This window comes from Denticeps clupeoides, chromosome 11 (assembly GCF_900700375.1).
Source record: "Denticeps clupeoides chromosome 11, fDenClu1.1, whole genome shotgun sequence".
Lineage (NCBI taxonomy): Eukaryota > Metazoa > Chordata > Actinopteri > Clupeiformes > Denticipitidae > Denticeps > Denticeps clupeoides.
In genome coordinates this window covers 18,004,867-18,022,887 of record NC_041717.1, presented here as the reverse complement: position 1 = coordinate 18,022,887, position 18,021 = coordinate 18,004,867, and the positions used below count along the sequence as shown (strand labels likewise).

Below are 18,021 nucleotides of genomic sequence, written 5' to 3'. Positions count from 1 at the left end.
CAAAATATTAAGGCTCAGACTAGTCACCGCCCGGGGTCACATGAGGTCACACGGTCTGATGCTGTAGGGGAGGTCATACCAGAGAAAGCGAGGAGACAGGAGGGGAGGTTGTTTTTGCCTTAAATACGCTGCAGTTTTTAGTTTAAGTGTTTTTTTCTTCTTCTTTTTTTATAGGCTGAGATTTTATTTAGGCCGTCCCCTGCCCACCCACATCATGACCTCCTAATGGCCTGCTGATCACTTTACAACCCAAAACAAAGTGGCCAGCGGGCAGCGTGACAGACACAACTGGACTAACGATGGAGCAGCTGCCCCTCAATCAGACAGACAGGCGGAAGCCGAAGCGTCTGCACAGCATGACGGTCGGTGACATGTGGAGTTTGGTGACGCGATTGTCACAGTGCAGATATTTGGCGCCTGGGAAAACAAGTGGTGTTTGGCCCCAATCTGTACTGTATATGTGTGTCCCGTCTGTGATTATTTAAGAAATCGCAAAACAAATATTTACTTTTTCGTGTTTATGCATCGAGATGAAGTGTTTGAGCTGAAAGCATCACGCTCTCCTGCTCTCAGCGCACCAGCCTTCATGACGTCTCCATTCCTGCTTACATTCAGAAAGTGAAGATTTATGGGCAGAATTGTGTGGGAATTTCCAGGCCGTCCCATGGGAAGCAACTTTTGATTCGATTTCATTCAGTAAAATGCGGGAACAGCCTGCACGTTTTTGTGCAGTCTGTTGCCAGATTGGATGGTTTGAATATTTTGTGATATTTCCAGAAAATTGCTTGTAGAGAATAGGTACTGAGAAAATGATTTCTTACTTGTGTGATAGTGTGGCAGTTAAATACGTGCCTTAGACTGTTTCAGCAGCTTTGCGTTTGTTTTGGCACATTGTGGTAGATTATGATTTGAAAAAAAAAAAAAAGTGTCCTTTTTCTCATGAATACAAAATACTTAAAGTATTATAATGGTTTTCAGAATACTATATTCAGATTTCCCCAATGGGGGGAGTAGAAGGAAGAAGACCAGCTGCATAAGATGCATGCACTTATGGTAAGTTCTTCAAAGAGACTTCTTAAACAAATTCCAGTTGGTAAAGCAAAATGTCATTACAGTCCACTGAGTCAGATCTATCATGTACACCATGTGATCATTTAACCCCCCCCCCCAAATAATTTCTGTTTTTGACGAATCTTTGCCATGTACCTTGGTTCTGGACAGTGCTTTGCTCAGTGTCACCTCAGTGAATCGGGATTCGAACCAGCAACCTTCTGATTACAGGGCTGCTTCCTTAACCGCTAGACCACCACTGCCCCATACCGCTAGGCTACCACTGGCTCGTGCCTAGTTCAGTCCATAGTTCAGTTCAAGGAATCAGTAATGAACTAGTTCAGGTTCATTCAAATCCACGAACACACTGCCAAATCTGTTTGTTCTGGTAGTACAGTCCACTCAAGTCCACTTTGAATCCAAACTGTCAATCATTTGTAACGATTCATTCAGTTCATTTTACAAAATGATTGGTTCTCTGTTTAGTAAAATACGAATGCATAAGCTGTTGTTTGATCACTTGATTGAATTCCCAGACATCTCATTGCTCTTTGAATTGTGTGTTTTATGGTAACTTGATTAGCTAGCAGTGTATAGACTAGAAGCATGATAAATTGATTTAGCTCTTTCTCAGCCGTTGTGTTTGTCTGTTTTTTGTGCACCAGTGTTGCTTTTCTGTACCTTTGTGATGCTCTTCAACTTGTAAAGGGGCAATAAAGCTCAGTAATCAGCATTATAGATACGACTTCAGAACTGTAAACACAGATGCTACTCCTTTCTGACCAAGGATCCCAGGACTGTTTGGCATCTGAGGGGGATGCTGGGGTCAACCAGGGGTCCTTTCATCCTTTCTCCCAGGGGATAATGAGAGGAACTGGCCCCCTGTGGTATAAATTCTAGGCCCGACAGGCCCACCACAGCACGACCACAACCGCAGCACAGTCCCACCATGGCCAGCTAATCTCCGGAGCTCTGGAATGTCACACCTCAGCCACTCGGTACCCTACCCCCAACTTGTCCCCCCCAGGTATGAGGAGGCACTGAGGCATGCTGGGAGGAAATTAGCTTAGTGCAACCAGCTACTGGTGTCATGGGTAGCTTCCTATTTTCATTCTGGGTGTCAGACGTTTATGCCTTGCTCTTTAGAGACCTGACTTATGCCAAGGTAAAAATATATGTTCTACATAGTCTTTAGATATAAATAATGGTATAATATTTGATTCTGACATCGAGGGCCAGTGGTTGGCCTACTGGGTAAGGAAACAGAGCCTGTAATCAGAAGATGTCGCTGAGGTCCCCTTGATCAAGGTTCTGTCCCCACACACTGCTCCCCGGGCGCCTTTCATGGCTGCCCACTGCTCACAAAGGGTCACGGTTAACAGCAGGGGACACATTTTGTTGTGTGTACCATGTGCTGTGCTGCTGTGTATCACAATGACAATCACTTCACTTTGAAAAAATACATGAGCAATGTGATTGACACTCAGTTCTAAGCTCTACTGTTGGTTTGGGTGACTGCTCATCCCGACTGGTTATGGGAGATGAATTTACTAACCACAGAAGATCTTACTAAAGGATGGGCCACTGCAGGCCAGGAGATCTAATTAGATAAGATCCACTGTAAAAAATTCTAGCATCTATTTCTTTTGTTCTGGTCTAATCTGTCTGGTCTAGCATTTAAAAATAATTGGATCTTGTCTTTATGGGCCCCAAGTTCTATGCTGTCTCTGCTGGTGACCAGGACCTCCATGCCAATGAATGCTTTCGGTGGAGTTCAGTCATACAATCCTGAGAACTGTGTCTCATCAGACACTTGGTCCAGCCTTGCCTGAGTCTCCAGAACATGCAACATCCGTAATGCAGCAACAGGGGTCCATACGAGTGTGAGGGGTGATGGACCAGCCTTCTGGGGTCTGTGGGGTAAGCATTTTTCTCCAGTGTTTAGCTTAATGCATATAATGGGATGTCCCCCTGTCCAGTGTGTGGATCTGATTTCTTCAGTAAAATTGCTCGGGCGGTCTCACGCTGAGGGGCTCCTCTCTCTCAGGACGCAATTAAGGGTGTTTCTGGAAAACAGGAACATTTTCCCTCATGGGAGAGGCCACAAGCTGAGCCTCGCAAAACATGCTGTAAATCAGATGGCGGATGACGTGCTGCTGTCCTTCAGATCATGTGTGATGAGTCGCCTTTCCCCAGCAAGGCAGCGCGGTCTCCTGAGGGACGCCCTTTGTCAGTAACAACGGACGCAGGGAGGGTCTCGACCGCAGTCTTCACAGATGGCGCAGCGTAGCAATCGCTGGCCTAACGCTGCCTGCTGCGCCCAGCATCAGGCTGGTGCTAAAAAAAAAGTGAAAATAAGTGAAGTGAACCCAATACCCTTAGTGAGCAGTGGGCAGCCATGACAGGCGTCCAGGAAGCAGCGTGTGGGGACGGTGCTTTGCTCAGTGGCACCTTGGCGGATCAGGATTCGAACCGGCAAACTTCTGATTACGGGGCCGCGTCCTTAATCACTAGGCCACCACTGCCCCTTTAGGCCAAGCCCCTCTGCAGCTCATAACCAACATGTAGACTATATAACGATGCAATGGAGTTCGTATAGAGGAACAAAAAAGAAGTAGAATTAATTTATGGTCACAGGGGTCGCACCGGCAACCCCGCTTGGCCACCCCAACCAGAGATGTGAATCAGTTTGTTTAGAGTAGTATTTCCATAATTAAACAATTGTTTGCAATATGCAGCTTTTAATGATTTTATTAAATGGTGACTTTAAGTGGATTAGGAACCACTAAGTAAGAGTGACCAGCTCTCCTCTTTTCCTCAAACATGTCCGCCAGGGTTTTAAGGGCAGTTGTGTCATGGGGCAGTAGTGGCCTAGCGGGTAAGGAAGCGGCCACGTAATCGGAAGGTTGCTGGTTCGAATCCTGATCTGCCACTGAGGTACCACTGAGCAAAGCACCGTCCCCACACACTGCTCCCTGGGCGCCTGTCATGGCTGCCCACTGCTCACTCAGGGTGATGGGTTAAATGCAGAGGACAAATTTCGCTGTCCTGCTGTGTATCATAATGACACTCACTTCACTTTCACTTTTCACTTCACTTTAAGACATGTCTGGGCTTTTGAGGCGATGAAAACTTTCGTCATGTCACTGGCTTTCTACAAGCACATTCATGCTAGTAATAAAAAAGCTTAAAAAAATGTACATTCTGGCATCCCCCCTGCAACTCTGTGCCCCCCCAGCAACAACAGTCTAATCTCACTCCTGCATGGTGGACGCTCATCGTACGTTTTGGACTGTCAGCAAATATTGCACATGATGTTTGGTTGCAAGACCATGACAACGGCCCTCTTTGAACCTGTATTACAGTACACACAGCACAACCAGGACAACAGATGAGAACCCACAACCATGATCATTTCATGATTTCATTTTTTAATGTCCAAAGTTGGACTTGGTGGAGAGGTCTGCAGATGTTCAGTGCTCGAGTTCTGCTAAGGTTCTTCATTTTGTGATACCCCCATACAGCATGTGAACAGAACCTCTTCCCTTGTGGACTGCAGTGTGTGAGGATTTGTGTCAATTTCCTCTCATTTATTTCTTTAATAATGTACAAAACGGTGATCTAGACTACAATGGACAATGCGCAAATGAAACATACAGAAGGCGGTGAGAACGTGTCAAATTATCTAAATGTACTAAAAAACAAATATCACCATGGGTTTACTGTAAATGACTCGTTAGCGCGTTCCCCCTACGACCTGCTTTCAATTACTGCTTCCTCATTAAACCTGCCCCCCCCCGTAATGGTTCCTTGCAATGTACAAGCGTGTCTTTATGCGCCTGTGAGTCATCAATGAATCTATTTCATTTCACAAACTCACGGTGCCAGGCCAGGGATTAGAAGCAGACATCCAGCCAACCCTCAGCACAGTCTCCCCGGAATCTGCACCTTCGCGTCCGACTTCATCCTGCTGGTGCATTGTCCCATTGGCTTTATGGAAGAGTGCATAAAACCAGGCTTTTCGGAAGACAACATTTTTTTGGGGTGGAAAACCATAATGTCACCGGTTCAAACCCCACTTACTACTGTTGTGTCCCTGAGCAAGACACTTAACCCTGAGTGTCTCCAGGGGGACTGTCCCTGTCACTACTGATTGCAAGTCACTCTGGAAAAGGGCAATATTTCAGCATGGACCTCACTTTTATTTTTTTTAACCTGTAATCATATATCTAAGCTTCTTTTATCAACAGTTGAATATTTGTGTGCATTCGGTCGTTTATTTATTATATATGTTTTTGTGCATTTAATATAATTGGATTTATTATTAACTTGTCATTCCGTTCTTCGTTGTTTCAAGGTTTAATGGTTAAAGGAACCACTAGAGCACAAAACAACACCCCAAAGGGGCTCCATCAGACCTGTCACTTCATTTTCAGGCGGGAAGTCTCCAATCCGTATTACCTGAATAGTTCTTAAGGTCATAATCTGAATCAGCCACTCTTGTTCAGATCTTGGTTTTTAGGGATCAGGTTCTGCTGGGGGGTTGATGACCATATGTAAACACCTTAGTGTGATGTGTTCATATAGGCGCAGAGTTGCCAGATTGGGCAGTTTTCCGCCCCTCGGTGGTTTTGAGTTTTGTACCAGCTAATATGAAACAAACCTCAAGAATGCCCATAAGTTAACAAGACAGCAAAAAACAACCAATCACCAAATTAAGTTTAACAATGGACAACACCGGTACATCATTCCAACAAAGATGAATGTCATGCCGCTGGTCACATTGTGTCATGACTTGGGGTTGAGGGGAGAAGGAAGCACAGGAGCGAGGCATTGTGGAACAAACAAGGATTTATTAAACATAAAAGAAACAAAGCCTGGCTCGATGGGCAAAAAGGAAATGGAACAAACTAGAACAAACCATAAGGCGTGTGTCTTGAAGACAGGAACTGAAATGACTACAACAGCAGGCAAAGTCAGATTACATGTTAATGTCGCAGCACCAACATGACAGGGTCTACTAACCAATGTCCAAGTCCTGACAAGGAACCATGAATGAAAAGAGATTACAAGAAGCCGGAGGAGCTTAAAAAGAGGTGAATACTGTGGAAATAGATAAGTGAAAGTGATCGTTTTTTTCATTGTGATACAGAACAAGCAACGAAACACCTTTGCATCTAACCCATCACCCTTAGTGAGAAGTGGGCAGCCATGAAAGGCGCAAGGGGATCAGTGAGTTGGGACGGTACCTTGATCAAGGCGACCTCGGTGGGACCTCAGTGGCTCAGGATTTGAACCCACAAGCTTCTGATTATGAGTCCACTTCCTTCATCGCTAGGCCACCTCTGCACCTTATAAGTTGGGATGCTGCACATAGCATTATTGTCTGTGGGATGCTTTCAAATGTCAATGCTTGTAACCCGGGTTGTCTGTGGCTATGTAATCAGACAGCTTTAAGCTGATTTGTCATTTTTACCATGCGATTGTCCTGTGATATTACCACAAGATTAAACCCCTTGCTGTAAACCTTAATCTCCGCACAGAAACTAAACACACCTTTGCAAGGTCATCTGAAAGTCTAGAAAAATGTATGAGGTGGTCAGCTGAGACTGAGAAACAACATTTTGTAAAGGCTTATGTATTTTTTATTTTATTTTATCCAGCTGTTTTGTTATTGCTTTTTGCAGTTGGTGTAATATATACATGCGGCTATTAAAATGACCTGAAATGACCTAGACCTGATACTATATTGCCATTTACCCTCTCAATGAATTCATAAGGCACTTTTTCCCCATGACTCTCAATTGTACCCTGGTCCTGTTACTACACCACCAGAAAAATAAATACTGATTTTTCTGGTATATTACTGATTATTAGTAATGTAAAAACACATTTTCAATAGGAAAGTCACTTCTTTTCACTTCCTAATTGTGGGAAATAATATATTTTTTTAAATCGTTGAATTCGTTTCATTGCTTCAGTTCATTCTGGATACGTTTCGGCGCGGGGGTGGCGCGCAGCTAACAGCTGGTCACCTGCGGGGCGTGGGGCTGTCTGGTCTCCGGTTACGCACCGTGTCCACCCCTCTCCTGACGAAACTGGCCGCCGCTCCGCTCGACGCTCAGAGACCCGGAGAGACGCGCGGACGCGGCCGGACACCGAGAGCCGGACCGGGACGCAAGCAGGAGCCTTTTTTTACGCAGCGATTTTATGTGGAATTACAGCAGCGCGCCAGGTAACGACGGAGGTCATTTTAAACGTTTGGTGGCGCGGAGGGCATCGTGGGATTTTTGGGGGTGTAAAAATTGCCACGTTTGTCACCTTGTCCCGTTGCGCGCGGCGCAGAGGACAGATGCTGGGAGGTAAGCTGTCGCCGAACCCCGAGCCAAACGGGGACGCTCCTCCACCCCCACGGGGTGCGACCCGCAGCCGGGCAGCGGCGAGACCCGCTCGGCGTGGATTAAAGATGTCATTCATCCGGGCCATTCAGCTCCCGAAAGAAAACCAGAGGGAATATGAACATTAAACTGAAATCCATTGATTCAATCACAGCAGTGGTCTGTGATTCTAATCACGATTGATCACGGGTTTTAATTGGGAGAAGGTGGGACTGAGAAATTGGATGTTTAAGTTTTAGGAAACTTTGGAAGCACAAAATATACAGTAACATAAAAATTCGAAATTTCTCTCTATGAAATTCATCACAGGCGACCATTAACCTGACCAATTTCACCCATTTCAATTTTTTTTTTAGAATGAATTCTTGTCTGAATGAATGTAATTATGTTGGAAATTAAAAGCAAATCGAGAATTCGAGAAATCGTTCCTTTAATATAATAGGCTATTATATTATAATATAATATCTATGAAGCATCAGGTCCGCCTTGTTGTCGTGCGCGGTTCAACCCTCACACCTTCACTTGTGCCCCCCACCCCCGCGGCGCCAGTCCGCCCCACCGACCCCACACACGTGCGACCCCGTCCACGCGGGGGGGCTGAAACAACCCCACAGTGACAAACCGCGTCCCGACCACCGGAGGGGTCCGGGAGACCACCGCGCGTCCTGGATTTTACGCGCATTCCTTGCGCACGTCCCGCCGCCGTCAGCTCTTTCAGATTCACCCAGAGATCCTGACAGTTTAATAATTTAATTTCCCATCCAAACGTATTTGGTAGTTTTGTCCTTGTCTGTGCTGCAAAGACAGATTCGGTTGACTTCTTTTTTTTTATTTCTCTTTTTTCTTTCTTTTTTTTTTCCAGAATGAAGACGTTATTGTGCATAAAACACATCCTGTGGTTGCTCTGTCTGTGCCAAGCGACCAAAGGCGCAGGTGAGTGTCTCTGTCTTTAGATCCGATGACTGATGATCTGTGGCTCTCTGTGTTTAGGAGATTATCACAAGCACCTCTGAAAAAGTTCATTGTGGGTGGTGCCAAAATATGACAGTCTTTCGTCTTTTATTCAGGCTAACATTTTAAATCCCATTTTATGGGTGGTAGTAGCCTAGCGGGCAACACACTCGCCTATGAACCAGAAGACCCAGGTTCAAATCCCACTTACTACCATTGTGTCCCTGAGCAAGACACTTAACCCTAAGTTGCTCCAGGGGGAGACTGTCCCTGTAACTACTGATTTTTGTAAGTCGCTCTGGATAAGGGCGTCTGATAAATGCAGTAAATGTAAATGTAAAAGCTGGTCACATGACCATAAATATGGGTGTACAGGTGAGCCACTGGGTGTCTTTTCGACCTTTAGACATTCAGAAGTGTGTGACGTTTGGCTGTTCCGTCTGACTTTCAGCCTCGTCCGCGGTCTTCATGACGCGGCCAGTGAGCGGCTCCCTCTCCGGGAAGGTGGTCTTGCCTTGCCACTTCTCCAGGGTGCCCACCACGGCAGCGGCCATCAGCACCAAAACCACGGCCCTGCCGGCGGTGGAGTACCTGCGCATCAAGTGGACCAAGGTGGAGGACGGGACCGAGACCACGGTGCTGGTAACCCAGAACGGCATCATCAAAATTGGGCAGGGCTACCGGAGCCGCGTCTCTGTCCAGAGCCACCCTGAAGACGTGGGGGACGCATCCCTCACCATGGTGAAGCTGAGGGCCAGCGACGCAGGAACGTACCGCTGCGAGGTCATGCATGGCATCGAGGACACACAGGACACCGTCTCTCTGGACGTCACCGGCAAGTAGCTGAGCTTCTTAGGACAGGATCTTCTTGCAGGACCTGCCCAAGAACCATGAATGTTTCAAAATCTCCCTGCCGTTTTCACTCACTCCATTCCGTCCATGTCTCATAATAATTTTATTATGAGGAACAAGGACCCATACCTGAGGTCTCCGGTATCAGCTGGTCGGGGGTCGGTTCCTCCCGAGCCTGCTGTGCAGTCGGCATAAATCAGTGAAAGCAGCATGCTCCTCGGGCGTGATGACATCACCAGCGGTGCTGGCGAGACACGTAACCGATGTTCTCACCACATAAACAAACTGAGAACAGACGCTGCAGACGGGGCAGAAGTTTCCAGATTGGTGTGCAGATGCAACGTTGGCCACACAGGAGCTACTGGGGACAAGTGGACCGCAGTTGAAGCAGCTGTGGGCGTGGCCCTTAAAAGGGTGCATTTTAATCACATCATTAATTTAAAATAAAACATCAGCATTCACAATAAGTGAATAAATATCAAACTGTACCCAACAGAAATCTCAGTATAAACTGCATAGACAACAAACTTTAGTGAAGTTCTCGTTTCGAATGTACTTTCAGTCAAGGACTAGTCAGTTCTGGGCCGTACCATGTGATCTGTCCATGGCAAGGCTAGGGGGGGCGAAAAAAAACACTTCCGAGGCCTCCTCAGTTCTCAGTGTGGCTCATTCCGGTGGGGCCAGCTTTCATTTAGCTGATTAATCTGGCTGAAATCGGCACCGTATCCAAAAAGACTGTGTAATAAGTGAGTGTGTGTGTGTGTGTTTGCAGGTGTTGTGTTTCATTATCGGGCAAAAACCAGCAGATACACCCTGACGTACCCCCAGGCGGTCCAGGCATGCCAGGATGTTGGCGCGTCCATCGCCACGGCCGAGCAGCTGAGGTCGGCGTACGAGGACGGCTTTGACCAGTGCGATGCCGGCTGGATCGCTGACCAGACAGTCAGGTGGAGCCGCGACCGCACCATCTCAATCGCACCACCATGTTCTGAAACCTCCGCGCTCATTCGTCCAATCCTCTTATGTGTTCAGGTACCCCATCACAAGGCCACGGCCTGGTTGCTACGGAAACCTGCAAAACAAGGCAGGGGTGAGATCGTACGGCCTGCGAGCGCCGACAGACACTTTCGACGTCTTCTGCTACGTGGACAAGCTGGAAGGTACAAGTGTCCTGTTTATCATGTTAAAATGGGTGGTATTTTAACATGGTATTTAACACAGGGTGGTAGTAGCCTAGTGGGTAACACACTCGCCTATGAACCAGAAGACCCGGGTTCGAATCCCACTTACTACCATTGTGTCCCTGAGCAAGACACTTAACTCTAAATTGCTCCAGGGGGACTGTCCCTGTAACTACTGATTGTAAGTCGCTCTGGATAAGGGCGTCTGATAAATGCTGTAAATGTAAATGTAAATGTAAATGGAAGTTAAATGGAAATGTAGTCACATGGAAGCTCTTAAAGGTCCCCTACTCTGCTTTGGCCATTCTGCTTCACTGGTCAGAGAGCTCAAGACGGTCGGATCTGGAATTTGTCCCCTCATGTTGTCATAAGGGGAAAGGTTACCTCCCCTTGTCCACCCAGAGAATGTCCCACCCCTCCCCTAAAAAAGTAACTCCACCGACGTCATGGCCTGAAAATGTGCAAAGTAATTAGATGTACAAACAAGCACAAATGTATTTTTTTTTACATTTGTGCTCTGAAGAACCTGTGGGTTAATTAGAATTTTTTTTCTGGAAATACGCCGACACGACTTCCTGTTTGCATTTAAAGCTACAGACAGAGAAACGGAACGACCTGGGGAAATTTCATCGTGTGACTGGCTCAAAGTGGCTGTAATTCTGCACCAAGGCTGAATTTTAAAAAGCGACTTCAAATACCGTATAAGGGGACCACTAAAACCTATATAAAAGCAAAAGAACTATTCATAATTGGGGACCTTTAATTGACTGCAAGAGCAATTACCTGAAATGACCTGAGTCCAAGATTTCTCGGCCGACGCGTCTCCTGCGCTTTGCGGCACTGACTCGGTGGAATGGACAATTTATTTTTTTTTCGTGATGCTGCATGCTCCCTCGCACCAATATTCCAAAACTGCAGATGGCAGCGCGGCCAGGAAAACAAACGCCCTTTTGGGCGTCACGTTTAATATCCCCCATTCCGCCCTGAGAGGGAAGTGATGGGGCGGCCGTACAACAAAGCAGTAAATCAGTTCTGAACGATTGAAACCTCAATCGAAATTAGTTACAGGTCACGCCCAGGCCTGATTAGAAACATGTGCTGTTGTCCCAAAATTCTTTCATTTGATGCATTAAATTTTTATATTTTGTATTCAAAGCCTTCTCTAATGAGAAATATTTTTGCTCTCAGACACCGTTATGTCATTTTACACACAGTGCTCACAGCTCACAGGATCTTGGTAGGGGATGTTTTGGCCAGAATGGCTCACAACACTCCTCGACTTCACCCTCAAAGTGACCGCCAGACGGCTGTGTGTTTGTTCCACACAGGTGAGGTGTTCTACTCGCCCACGGCTGAGAAGATGACGTTTGCGGAGGCCGAGGAGGAGTGCAGGAAGCAGCAGGCGGTGCTGGCGTCTCCTGGACAGATGCACTCTGCCTGGAGAAAAGGCCTGGACCGCTGTGACTACGGCTGGCTTTCCGATGGGAGCGCCCGCCACCCTGTGTCTGTACCCAGACTGCAGTGCGGTGGTGGCCTGCTGGGTGTCAGGACCATGTACCGTTTCCGCAACCAGACTGGCTTTCCGACGCCCTCCACCAAGCTGGGAGCGTACTGTTTCAAAGGTAGGATCACATACATGAATTTAATTCAAACTCTGGGTTGCCAGATTGAGAATGTCTGCATTGCCAGATTGCATCTAAAACGCCTCTGGATGGTTTTGTGTTGCCAGATTGGGCTATAAAGTTTCAGTTTGCAGGTCTGTGGGGCCAGATTGGTTTAACAGAGTTACCTGGACATGAACCAGTGTCTGAATGGTTAATCAGCAGTACAGTATTCATTTCTTTCTGGTCTCCAGTTTTACTGGAGTTCGCATGAGTTTATGTAAGGGCATGGAAACATTTACACGTGTCCTATTAGTCTGTGACCTCATTGCATTACATTTTGGGTTCACGCCCATTTCCTCAGCAACCGAACTGGGTTTGGCTGACAACAGAACTCACATAATATTTCAAAAACCCTTTCTGCTTCGATGCGGCACTATTTTAACTTTTACTGTAATCTTGATAATTAGCGTGTTTTTTTATGACTCCTTTTTAATGCAACACTAGCGAGCTCTGTTACGGTGATCAGCTCGGCGGGCCTCATTTTTACAGCCTCTGCATATGAAAGGGGGCCGTTGTGAATTCGGCACATTGAAATACAAAACTTGACAAATACAGGCAAAGGCTATTTAATATACATTTACTCACGGTTGACGTGTCAGTGACACTCGTCTGGGACCCACAATCCTCGTTGCCTTTTCTGGGAAGCGGACAGGCGTCACAGCAAATCACTGACCACTTTTAGCTTCTGCTGCTGAAGTCATGCTCTTTTCTGTCACCCTCACTCTCCTTTATCTGAGTGGACATTTGGAGAATGGGCAGAGCTACTTGCACTTTAAAATCAGCCAGGGCAGCTGAACTTTGACCTGCACTGGCCTGTCCTTTCACCCCAGGGCCATTTCAGATATCCTGCCTTCAGCCTGCTGCTGCTCATGCAGAACTAACACTAAATGCTCCTGTGATAAGGGCTGGATTCCCAAAAGGTCATGCAAACAGGATGCCAAAACGTGCTTTCTCCACTTTCAGGGTGTGTGTGTGTGTGTGTGTGTATATGCCTGCTTTTGTTTTCAATGTTGTCACCGGCCATGTGCCACTTGAGTTTACCAAAAAACAATTACCCAGTTACAAATGAAGTAAGATAGTCAAAGTGGAAGGCAAAGTGCAGCGAGTTTCACAGAGAAGTTTACTGCTGGCTAAACCTAATGCTAATTCCTGGGGCCAGAAACTTGTCAGAAAATTGGGAAATTTTAAGACCTAAATTCTTAGACCTAAACACAGAGCCTTAATTCATTCTTAGCCAGTATTCATTTACATTTACAGCATTTGGCAGATCCCTTTATGCAGATATGAAATATTAAATTTACCTTTTTTTAGAGCTCCACATTTAACTGCTTAATTAACTTAACATTTAACTTTCCTGGACATAGATTGAGTTTTGTGCAGAATTTAGCCGTGAAGAATACCAGTATTTTCATGAATGAAGATCACTTTCCTTAATTCAAATTGTCTTTGAGCATGGTGTTGCATCTAGTGCAAAGTGGAAAATAGGGCCCTTATGTTAATGCCATCTTTCCAGAGACAGGCCGTCTGTACACCAAGACAAACACCATGGCCTGTTTGTTTCCTAGAGAGTGTGTTTTGTGTCCAGGCCCAGAAAGGCTGGAGCTGAGTGGACTGTTTCTAAACTGTCCCCTCCCACGCAACTGTCTCTTTGTTTTCACATTGTCGGGCATGAAGGCGGCACCGTGGAAAAGTTCCGTTAACTTTATCTTTAATCGTTATTAATAGTCAGAATTGTTGAGATTGGAACACAACATACTTTTTTTTTGCAAAAAATAGAATGTCAGATTTTTTTTTATAGCACCGTAGCCAAACATCTGTTAGAGCCGCCATCCATCAGACACACACACACACACACACACACACACACACACACACACACACACACACACACATTTCTGCCAAGTGTCTGCCTGAAGCTGTGGGCTCAAGCCCTGAAGGGCAGGATGATGCTGCGGACTGTTACACCCTCTGGAAATCCCACAGAAATGAGTTCAGACAAAGGAAACAATAAAGGAGAACAGAAGATCCCGTAGTTGCCACTCCATTTGTATTCATGCAGAAAGGACTCAGGTCAGCAGTGAAAAGTTTCAAAAGGGATGTTTCAGCTCCATTTAATGAGGTTGTGTTTTAAAAAAAAAAAGCTATAATTTTTCATCCTGACTCTGTCACCATGTAACAAGTCACAGCAGTCCAGCCTGTGAACATCTATCATGATTGAAAACGAACTCTCTGGGTCAGTGGTGGCCCAGCGGTTAAGGAAACGTGCTTTGCTGAATAAAGCACCGTCCCCACACACTGCTCCTCGGCCGCTTGTCATGGGTGATGCATGAGGACACATTTTGTTGTGTCACTGTGTGCTGTGCTGCATGTGTTTCACGATCACTTCACTTTCACTTGGTGTCTCGTGTTTATCTCATTATCTCTCAATGACACTCTCAGAAATTCAAATGAATCCAATATATCTATATTTTAAATATAAAGAATGTATAAAGTTCAAAGTTCAGAAAAAAAAAATACAGTTCAGCAGGAAAGAAACTCTCTTTGCAATTGGACAGCTTTCTTTTCTGTAGAATAATTGTACTGGGAGGACAAGCCTAATTAAGGTTCTGCTCTGCAGCGTTTACACATCATGCAGCTCATTTATCTTCATTTGCCTCTGTGTTCCAGTGTCTGCTGGTTCCTGGGATATTCAGAGAGAACTAACACAATTCCAGGATCTGATGAATCATTTAAATTTTTTTCACTTTCTCTTCTTTTCTATTGTCCTGCTTGGTAGGTAAGGAGATGATCAATCAGAAGATCTGGGTTGATGTCTCTGTGTTGGTCTCCACAACGACACAGTCTCCCAGTCTCAGCAGCTCCATTCTGTTGGTGCCCACCACCACCCTTTTGGATGGTGGATCTCCTACTGAGCCGCCTTCCATGTTCTCCACAAGCATGGCACCACCTGGCACCACCGCAGTGGAGTCAACCCATGCTCCGCAGACTACAATTACCGCTACGACAGAAGAAGCATTTTATGACATCAGCGAGTTTGAAGGTCAAAGTAATGTGGAGTCTGTCCCAGGACGGGGCGATGCATTCCAAGTCTCACCTACTGATGATGGTTCGTCAACCACTCTGCAGCCTGCAGAAAATACGGTGTCAGGTCCCGAGGACCAATCAGTGATCGAGGTAGGCACCATCTTACCTGATGTGCTCATCACAGCCATGACAAGCACAGAGCCCATGTTTGCTGTGGGCAAAACAGAAGAGGCCATTCTGAGGGAGGTCACAGATGTGACGTTTGGTCTGGATGGCACACACTCCTCACCTTCTAACCCAATGACTGGATCTGTGGACCAGTTACAGTCAACTGCATTCACCATCAAAGGCAAGGCTGAAGAACTCACAGCCACTCATGTCTCTGATGTCATATTGTCCAGTTCCGTAAACGCTGGCCGGTCCAGTGCCACGGACTCAAAGGAACATGAAGGGTCACACACACCTACTCCGGAGGAGAAGGAATCCACAGCTGACACCCCAGTCACAACCAACTCTCTTCTCCCTGCTGGTACATCAAGAACTCCTCTGGTTCCTTCAGCTGGCAACCAAACTCCTGCTGTTAAAGAGCTTACAGACATCCCACCAGCGGCATCAGCAGGTACAACAATGCGGGCAGAAACTTCATTCACTGAGGCTTCAGATGGAGTCACAACTCAGAGGGTCTCCATTGAGGAGGAAAATCTCCCAACGTCTTCCACCTCCACCGAGTCTTCATCTGGAACTGGGGTCAACAGAACATCCACAGACCTGGGATTCTTCACTTCCTCATCTTTCCCAACCACATCACCTTCTTCTGCACCGTTTGTACCCGTCACCACTACCATCACCAATGACCAGTCTGGTAAGAGTTTGCTTCTTATGGTAATTTAACCAGTTTAAGAAGTTTATTATTAAATATGAACAAATAGGAGAATGTTTACTCAAATATGAGAGTCAACACTCTCATTTTTAAAATAATGAGGAGGTGAATTTGTCTCATTTAAATTGTGCAACATTGCAATTTTGCAAGACTGAAGCTTCAAGTATCTAGCAGCACCTGTGGCTCCCTCACTCACAACACTTCTTACATAATACTGTACTTGCTGCCAGCAGTCCTGTTTTCGTCCAGACCCCGAATGTGAAATGGAGCAACCTTTTCAGACCCATTTTTTGCCAATATGGTATAGAAGTAGTGGGGTTGTGCTGTCCATGGTCCTGAAATAGAGACACTGCCAAGAATAGCATGCAGTATACACAGAGACAAGAGATACGCATTATTGCTCTGCTGGCTCAAAGCGTCAGTGCTGCGTTTACCAGGGTCGGTTTCACCGACGGAACGCACACATGGACCGACCATTTGGCTGTTGTTGTGCTGTGCAGAGGTAAAGTTAAGTCATCTGGAGTCATCTGATGCTTCTTTTAGGGGATTGAAACTGTTGGATTGCTGCCGCTCCAACTTCTGCCCGTTGTTCTGATGCCACAAAGATTTTGTTTATTCATTGATTCATAAGGCATCATTTCTATAAAAAATAGGCTTAGTTTCTGGGCCATACAGACCAGAGCGGCCGTGCCGAGCATCTGTTTGATGGATTATTTGCAGGCTTTATGCACGCGACTCACACCAGCAGCACCCCCTTTGTGGGTTTTATGTACCCGTGCAGCCGTTTTTTTTTTTTTTTTTTTTTTTGCATTTTGAGAAATGGGCAAAGCGTGGCCGGTGTGCTAAACGTTTGCAATCTTCATTGATCTCTGGCTCTCTGCTCCCACAGCTCGGCCGCATTTGCTCTGAGCGAACGTAGCCACCACACCTGTCTGTTGACGTTCTGTCGAGTCTATGCATTTTTGGCGGCAGAGAATGGGAGCCTGGCGGAGAAACGCCCTGGCCCGATACCTGAAACAACACAGATGCCCCTTTAGCGCGGCGGTGAGTGGAAGACACGGCAGCGATGACATCAGCATCAGTGCAAAGTCTCCCCCCGTCTGTAAAGACAGCGTTGGCTCTGGGCTCTGGCGGATGGCGGCTTTTTCAGTGGCTGTGGCTTGGCGCGGCCGAGGAGTCTGCGGCTGATTGTGAAGAAGAGGGCAAAATTCCTTTGCCAAACGTTACTTTGCTGCAGGTCCGCTACTTTCCACCCAGATCGGATTAGTTCATTTTGGCCAAAATGTTTAGCCACCGCGGGAATCTGAGTTCGGTTTCATGCCATAATGTGCGGTTGGCCGTGGTGCGTGCCGCGGTGTTTGCTGCGCGTGAGTGTACAGTAAACCGTGCAGCGATGCTGGCGAGACCTGGGACTGAGGTCATCGTTTGCACACAGCAGACCGCCGCTGAGCCCTGGAGGAGTGCTGCCTTCCTTCGCTCTGTGACGCCTCCGGCTTTAACAGATGTGTAATATGGCACCCGGAGCCACCAGCGCCTGGAGTGGGGGGGTGGGGCGGGCCCCTCCTGTCCCGTATTCCCAGGGTCTGGCAGCATGAAACAGGTGTCCATGCTGGAAAACCTCTGGGGCTGCAGGTGTTCCCATTTTCACCAACTAATAGTTGGCGAGAACTGGCAATGGTGGGAAAAAAGAAATGCTGAGCTAAATGAAGTGCAGTAACGCACTTTTTTTTTTGTTTGTTTGCCGGGAATGGAACGCGACAGACTGTGTGAATTTTACCGTGTTTTGTGGTGAATGAATGACGGTACTGTGTACAAGCTCAAGATGAAATTCGTAACCAGTGTCAGATCTGTGCTCTTTGACACGGTGTTGAGGGCAGTGGGAGCGGCCTGAGGGTTTTTTTCGCCCTTAATCCCTCTTTTGTGACCTTTCCACTCTTTCCATTCTTCTTCCTGAAAGACTTTCTGTAAACAAATCCTTTAAATGAGCATGAGATTAAATTGTCACTAATCAGGGTTTAATG

General features: G+C 46.5%; 1 protein-coding gene across 1 annotated transcript in view; it reads left to right on the top strand.

The window, feature by feature from the left end:
• The first annotated feature begins 8,311 nt into the window (after nucleotides 1-8,311).
• The window catches only part of vcana (versican a), a 31,015-nt gene continuing 21,305 nt past the window's right edge, over nucleotides 8,312-18,021 (top strand). The window contains exons 1-5 of the mRNA XM_028996471.1: nucleotides 8,312-8,375; nucleotides 8,851-9,234; nucleotides 10,024-10,198; nucleotides 10,284-10,411; nucleotides 11,761-12,054. Of these exons, the coding sequence (XP_028852304.1) occupies nucleotides 8,312-8,375; nucleotides 8,851-9,234; nucleotides 10,024-10,198; nucleotides 10,284-10,411; nucleotides 11,761-12,054 (1,045 nt within the window). The remainder of the gene's footprint in view (nucleotides 8,376-8,850; nucleotides 9,235-10,023; nucleotides 10,199-10,283; nucleotides 10,412-11,760; nucleotides 12,055-18,021) is intronic.